Raw genomic sequence first — 7,414 nt, forward strand, 5'->3', positions numbered from 1 at the left:
ATTTGATTACGAGGAAGTGCAAGGAACACTGCTACTTTCTGGGAAAATCAAGGTAAGATTTTAGAAGAAAAAAATACAAGTCGAGATAGGGAGCATGTCAAAAAATATTATTATTATTATTATTATTATATTATATTATAATAATACCCCAAATAACACCAAATAGTGCAGAAAAGACAAATGTAATGAGTTATTTTCTATAATAAATCAAGCACTTTTAGTTGATACGGTTATTCAAATAAAACCAAATAAAAAGGAGTTAATATTTTAGGGCAGGACATTGTAATTTTTTACGAATAATATAATTAAGTAAAAAAAAAAAAAAAAACACAACTGTAATTCAAGATCCATTAGTAAGAACAATAAACCAAGTTCTTTGGGTTGAATGAGTTATTCAAATTAAATCAGAGAAATCATGGAGTCCGTATTTTAGGGCAGGACATTGATTTTGTTTTACATGTAATGTAATAGAAGTATATTATAATAAGAAGTAAAAAAAAAAAAAAAGAACCCTTAAAAACGTAAATAGCACAAATGGATGGAATTCAAGATCCATTAGTAAGACTCTCTTACAGCTTTACTGACTGCCATCCTCAGCACAGCCTCTCCTCCAAAACGCCGGGCAATGGCTCTGGACACAGGCACATACGCCATGGGAATGACCTCCACCGGCACACCTTTCTTCCACTGCTGCCCCAGGGCCTTCGAGTCCTTCCTACACACACAAGTAATAAAATGACATCATACAAACACTTCTGAACTTCTAGTGGAAGACTCTCTCATATAATTATAGCGATCACACACTGGGCAGTGATCAGTAGTATGATCAACAGTAATTATGGGATGCTAAATATATACCAAATATTGTAGTTCAAACAATAGCACCCAGTGCTAGCAATGCAGTGGGTTGCTTTCCCGGGAATGAAGTCACTTTGGATAAAAAGATCTGCTAGACACCACATGCATACCTATAGTCTGCGATGACAATGAAGTGTTTGGCACAGCCAGCCACAATCTTCTCCTGGGTTAAGCATCCTCTATTTTGAGGGAGGAAAAGAAAAGGACGTGACGCTAGACTTGATGACACCTCGGGGGTTATACACAAATGAGAATGAAGAGAAATGGAAAAAATACTTGAATTAAACAGATTTTCCAATCATACCCGCCTCCTTTTATCAGTGTCAAAGCAGTATCAACCTCATCGGCTCCATCAATCGCTACATCCAGCTAAAAGACCAAAAAAAATAAATCATTTTTATTTGTTAAAAAAAAAAAAAAAAGTGTACTCGTGATAAATTAAACCAGTCATAGTAAAGTTCTTTGGCAAAAAAGCTGTTACTTGATATTTCAGTCCAACTACATTTTATCAAAAGTCAAATCATCCATTTAGCTGGCCTGTGCAACATAGCATTGTTTTACTAAATCTGTCCATTCTATAGTGTTATTTGAGCCGTTAAGTTGTCTAAATCATCTTTTTTACTCTTCTATTGTCTTCCTTCCCATTCCAGCTGCCCGTCCTCATGCAGTCTCAGCCCAAACTCACCTCAGGATGTCTGTCTAAATCAGACAGAGTGAGACCATGCTGTAGAATCAGCTGACGGGCCTGGATCAACACATTTCAAATCAGTTAAAAACACAGGTGTTATCTAGTGTCATAGCTCCAAATGAAGTTTTGTACTGACCTGGAAAGACGTAGGAACACACACAATATTCAGCTTCTCCTGTCTGACCCTCTCAGCTAGAAAGAAAACATAATCCTTTAGTAATTATCGTGGTTGAGAGTTTGACGCATGAGTGGATAATATTAGATGAAATGTCTTACTCAGCCTGTCCACAGCATAGACAATAGTTGAGCCACTGCCCACTCCAACTACCTGATTATTCTGAAAGAAAAATGAAAAGTCAAATTTTATATAATTATAAGTACAACCAAATATAAGCATAACCAAACAAAACAGTCACACATTAGGGAAACACAACACTGATAGTAAGGTCTGAATTCATTATTTCTTTCTACAAAGGGTCAGTAAAGGAGGTCTTTAACCTTCAAGTTTATTTATCATGTGTACAATGTCAGTGACAATTTGCACATTGAAATGCTTAGGTTGAGGCTCCTGCATTCTACCTTAGTGCAATACAATATAAGTGCATAATACAAACCAAAAAAAAAAAATGTTTAAAGTCTTGTAGTATGTGCAGTCTGTTTTTTAAAGTGCAAATGATCTTTGTAAAGAAAAAAAAAAGGTCCTCATGAAGTATAGGTGTTGTATACATATTTGTAAGGAGTGTAGTGAGCATTACAGAGTGCTTAGAGTTCAGATGGCCTGTAGGTAAAAGCTGTTCCTCAATCTGCTGGTTCTGGATTGTATACTCCTGTACCGCCTGCCTGAAGGCAGTTTGATAAACGGGTTGTGTGCTGAAATATTTCAGGAAATATTTCTGGAGCTGAAATAGTACAGCGTGGCGCTAGAAACAAAAAGCTCATGGGTTCGATTTCTAGAGAATGTCCATAAAATGTAACCAAACCAAGTTTATTGGAGCGGTTTTATTTTAAAGGGGTCATATGATGCGATTTCAAGTTTTCCTTTCTCTTTGGAGTGTTACAAGCTGATTGTGCATAGATAAGATCCCTGAAGTTGCAAAGACTAAAGTCTCAAAACCAAAGAGATATTCTTTATCAAAGTTAAGACTCTGCCACGCCCCCCTAAAACGGCTCATTCTAACACGCCATGACCACTGCTTTGGAAATACAACACCGCAGCCAAGCCTCTGGTAGTCTGTTTTTTAAAGTATGCATGCAAACGTCTGAAGTTTGCAGAACTCAAAGTTCAAACTGCTAGTCCACTTTGTACCACTGATCGATTCATCTTAACAATCATTCGACTGGCACAGACAGCACCCATTAGACCACGTAGCTATTTCCAAATATGCTAATCGTTTAACGTTTAACTTGAGCCGAATTAGCATCCTCATATCACCTAGCTTACTGTATGTGTAAAACAACCCGCTGCGTAAATAAACACAGGTGCTCGACTGATGCCACCTGAGCTATTCTCACTTACTAGCTGACTTCACTACAATCTAACATGTAGCATCCCAGCTAGCATGAAGTGTCACAGCGGATACTCACTATACACTGTAACTGTCAAAGCAGTTAGCCATAGGCAGCAAATACAAAACACCAGCAACGTTACTGTCGGTCTGTTGTCGCGTAATTTAATAACGCGAGACACATCGATATGCATCGTTTTTGCTACGTATGTTCATTCACGCCTCCCAAAGTGTTTAATGCGCCCGTTTATCCAGTTAAACTAACGTAAGTAGTGCTAATGTGTCACAACGAAGGTAAATACACAATCTCACCTGTATGTGGTTATCCACAGCTGCATAAGCTGCCAGTTTTTTGGCCTCCTCAGCCATGAGAGTGCCGTGGTGCCGCCTACTGCTGCTGCTCCGCACGTGTTTCCCCGGCAGAGAGAGGAGGAGAGATCTGTGGCTGCTCACTGCAAACTCAAGCCACCTCCGCGGCCTCATCACTCCAAGTATAACTACAGACCGGAGATCTCCAAAATGGGGCGTGAACTCCAAAAGTGGGCAGAACCTCCAAAATGTGGCGGGGGCTCCTCGCGCAAAGACTTTCACCATTGGCTCTGGCTTCAGCCAATTATTATTGACTTACATTTCAAAATAAGACTTTATAAGTTAAACATTGTTTCTAGTTGATCTAAAATAAAATATGCTATATTATAAATAAATATTCTCCGTGAGAGCAGAGCCTAAAGCTCTTGGCCAGTGGAGTTTGGACTGGAGTTTGAACCTCTGCTTCATGATATAAACGGGAATCACCCACGAGCTTATCACCTCGGCCTTAAAGGGGTCATATGATGCTATTTCAAATTTTCCTTTCTCTTTGGAGTGTTACAAGCTCTTGGTGCATAAACCCTGGCTTGAATGGGTGCAAAAGTCCTAGTGTAATGACGCGGACTTTAGACTGTGAAAAGGATCATCCTGCAGATGAGGCATTAAACTGGCCTCCTGACATTCTGTTGTCATGAATTCCCCACCTCAGTTACGAATTTGACTTTGTTTTCTTTTTGAAGCTGGTAGCACATTCTGATGGCTTGGTAGGCTGTTGTGAAAAACTAGCTTGGTGCTGGAGCTAGTTTTAGTCCGGCCAACAGGGGGTGCTCATTCCCTGACCTATATGGGTGCAAAAATCTTAGCATAAGGAATCTGACTTCAGAGTGTAAAAAGAAGCAACCTTTTTATAAAGTGTTAGACCGGCACCTGTAAAAAGGAGCATCGTTCAGGTGAGGCATTAAACTGGCCTCCTGACATTCTATTGTCATTAATTCCCCACCATAATCATGAATTTGACCTCTGATTGAAACTTTGATTGTTTAAGCTGGTAGCGCTTCCTGATGGCCGCAATGAGCTTGTCACTCAGGATGTGCTACCCCTCTATTAGAGCAGCTTTATTAAGGCGAAGGCTACGAATGTAGCTGCTGCATGCAGCAAATAAAAATAAAATGCAATGAACACTGGTAATTGCTTGTCAAGTCAAGTCACCTTTATTTATATAGCGCTTTTAACAATACAGATTATGTCAAAGCAACTGTACAGCATTAATTAGGAAAATAGTGTGTCAAATAGTGTGTCAATAATGCAAAATGACTATAGTAAACACTCAATTTTCAGTTAAAGGCAGTTCATCATTGAATTCAGTTATGTCATCATCCAGCTCAGTTCAGTTTAAATAGTGTCTATGCAATCAAGTCAATGAAATTAAGTGTCCCCAACTAAGCAAGCCAGAGGCAGCAAGGAACCAAGACTCCATCGGTGACAAAATGGAGAAAAAACCTTAGGAGAAACCAGGCTTAGTCGGGGGGGGGGTTCTCCTCTGGCCAGACCAAACCAGCAGTTCAATTTCAGGCTGCAGCAAAGTCACATTGTGCAGAGGAATCATCTGGTTCCTGTGGTCTTGTCCCGGTGGTCGTCTGAGACAAGGTCTTTACAGGGGATCTGTATCTGGGGCTCATCTAGTTGTCCTGGTCTCCGCTGTCTTTCAGGGCTGTAGAGGTCCTCTCTAGGTGCTGATCCACCATCTGTAGGAGACAAGGTCTTCACTGGGGATCTGTCTCTGGGGCTCATTTTGTTGTCCTTATTTCCGCTGACATTCAGGGCTGTCGAGGTCATCTCTAGGTGTTGATCCACCATCTGGCCTGGATACGTACTGGATCCGGGTGACTGCAGTGACCATCTGATCTGGATACAGACTGGATCTGGTGGCAACGGTGACCTCGGAATAAGAAAGAAACAGACTAATATTAGCGTAGATGCCATTCTTCTAACGATGTAGCAAGTACAGTGGGTACGGAAAGTATTCAGACCCCCTTAAATTTTTCACTCTTTGTGAAAAGGATCTGCCGGATCTGCCACATTTTGATATTCTAGGTATTATCAAATTGCCAGAGTTTTGAGAACGCAGCGGATGTGGAGGATGTGGAGGACACAAGAGCTCGTTCAAATACTGAGGTGCTAAACCATTCAGGGCTTTATAAGTAATTAGCAAGATTTTAAAATCTATACGATATTTAATAGGTAGCCAGTGCAGTGTTGACAGAACCGGGCTAATATGGTCATACTTCCTGGTTCTAGTAAGAACTCTAGCTGCTGCATTTTGGACCAGCTGGAGTTTGTTTATTAAGCGTGCAGAACAACCACCCAATAAAGCATTACAATAATCTAACCTTGAGGTCATAAACGCATGGATTAACATTTCTGCATTTGACATTGAGAGAATAGGTCGTAATTTAGATATATTTTTGAGATGGAAAAATGCAGTTTTACAAATGCTAGAAACGTGGCTTTCTAACGAAAGATTGCTATCAAATAGCACACCTAGGTTCCTAACTGATGACGAAGAATTGACAGAGCAACCATCAAGTCTTAGGGAGTGTTCTAGGTTATTATATGCAGAGTTTTTAGGTCCTATAATTAACACCTCAGTTTTTTCAGAATTTAGCAGTAGGAAATTACTAGTCATCCAGGTTTTTATATCAACTATGCATTCCATTAGTTTTTCAAATTGGTATGTTTCGCCGGGCTGCGAAGAAATATAGAGCTGAGTATCATCAGCATAACAGTGAAAGCTAACACCGTGTTTCCTGATAATATCTCCCAAGGGTAACATGTAAAGCGTGAAGAGTAATGGCCCTAGTACTGAGCCTTGAGGTACTCCATACTGCACTTGTGATCGATATGATACCTCTTCATTCACTGCTACGAATTGATGGCGGTCAGATAAGTACGATTTGAACCATGCTAATGCACTTCCATTAATGCCAACAAAGTTTTCTAGTCTATGCAAAAGAATGTTGTGGTCAATAGTGTCAAACGCAGCGCTAAGATCCAATAGCACTAATAGAGAGATACAACCACAATCAGATGATAAGAGCAGGTCATTTGTAACTCTAATGAGAGCAGTCTCAGTACTATGATACGGTCTAAATCCTGACTGGAAATCCTCACAGATACCATTTTTCTCTAAGAAGGAATATAATTGTGAGGATACTACCTTTTCTAGTATCTTGGACAGAAAAGGGAGATTCGAGATCGGTCTGTAATTAACTAGTTCTTTGGGGTCAAGTTGTGGTTTTTTGATGAGAGGCTTAATAACAGCCAGTTTGAAGGTTTTGGGGACATATCCTAATGACAATGATGAATTAATAATAGTGTAAGGTACCTTTTCTAGTATCTTGGACAGAAAAGGGAGATTCTAGATCGGTCTGTAATTAGCTACTGCTGGTGTGTATTATGACTTGCGTGTATTATGACTTGGTTGGAACTACTACTACTATTTTTTCTATCTATCTATCTATCTATCTATCTATCTTAGAATCTTAGAATAAGTTTTTTTAAATTAACTTTTTAAATGAACCGATTCGTGGAAATTAGTAATTCCCATCCATAGAATCTCAAATGCTGTTATGCATAACTTTACTTAACATGACCAGCAGAAGGCAGGAAGAAAGAAAGAAAGAAAGAAATTGTAGTGATTAGCAATGTATATCAACTGTAGCCAACATAAATAGAAAACAGAGGAGAGCTGAAACAGATGGGTATCAATATATCTCTTTATTTGGCAATCAGCTTGAAATGATCTAGATTTCAGTGTATAGCATACCCCTATTAAACAAACCCACACAATCCTTCCAATAAACATGTCTCTTATTTACCATAGTTTTTACATATTGCAGTTTACAAATTTAGCTTATCTGTTTGACAAAATCAATTCGACAATGGATCTTGTCATACCATTCGAAATTCATATTAAGAACCCAAAAAGCAAATTATGCTCCCTTCGAACTGGTTTTCTTTAAAATACAAATCTTTGTAATCCCAGGCTATCTGT

At 39.2% G+C, this 7,414-nt stretch overlaps 1 protein-coding gene across 2 annotated transcripts; it reads right to left on the reverse strand.

The window, feature by feature from the left end:
• Positions 1 to 293: 293 nt before the first annotated feature.
• LOC107733738 (ribose-5-phosphate isomerase-like) lies at positions 294 to 3,553 on the reverse strand. 2 transcript variants are annotated; one of them, XM_016545502.1, is made up of 8 exons: positions 3,364 to 3,553; positions 1,823 to 1,883; positions 1,683 to 1,738; positions 1,544 to 1,603; positions 1,163 to 1,227; positions 969 to 1,037; positions 551 to 715; positions 294 to 345 (listed from the first exon to the last, which is right to left on the reverse strand). In XM_016545502.1, the coding sequence occupies exons 1-7, from the start codon at positions 3,532 to 3,534 to the stop codon at positions 556 to 558; spliced, it is 642 nt and encodes a 213-aa protein (XP_016400988.1). In that variant the 5' UTR covers positions 3,535 to 3,553; the 3' UTR covers positions 294 to 345; positions 551 to 555. The 2 variants fall into 2 exon arrangements, with proteins under 2 accessions (XP_016400988.1, XP_016400987.1); XM_016545501.1 differs by lacking the exon at positions 294 to 345 and having other exon boundaries at positions 408 to 715.
• Positions 3,554 to 7,414: the final 3,861 nt, after the last annotated feature.

The sequence above is a fragment of the Sinocyclocheilus rhinocerous genome, unplaced genomic scaffold (assembly GCF_001515625.1).
Source record: "Sinocyclocheilus rhinocerous isolate Xijiao unplaced genomic scaffold, SAMN03320098_v1.1 scaffold789, whole genome shotgun sequence".
Classification (NCBI taxonomy): Eukaryota; Metazoa; Chordata; class Actinopteri; order Cypriniformes; family Cyprinidae; genus Sinocyclocheilus; species Sinocyclocheilus rhinocerous.

What these genes read in the sequence shown, in the direction of transcription:
- LOC107733738 (XM_016545502.1), bottom strand. Translation starts at nt 3,534, where the DNA reads ATGAGGCCGCGGAGGTGGCTTGAGTTTGCAGTGAGCAGCCACAGATCT. An exon ending in ACACTGATAAAAGGAGGCGG is followed by an intron (nt 1,038 to 1,162) that starts GTATGATTGGAA and finishes CCCTCAAAATAG; the next exon opens with AGGATGCTTAACCCAGGAGA. An exon ending in ATTGTCATCGCAGACTATAG is followed by an intron (nt 716 to 968) that starts GTATGCATGTGG and finishes TTGTGTGTGTAG; the next exon opens with GAAGGACTCGAAGGCCCTGG.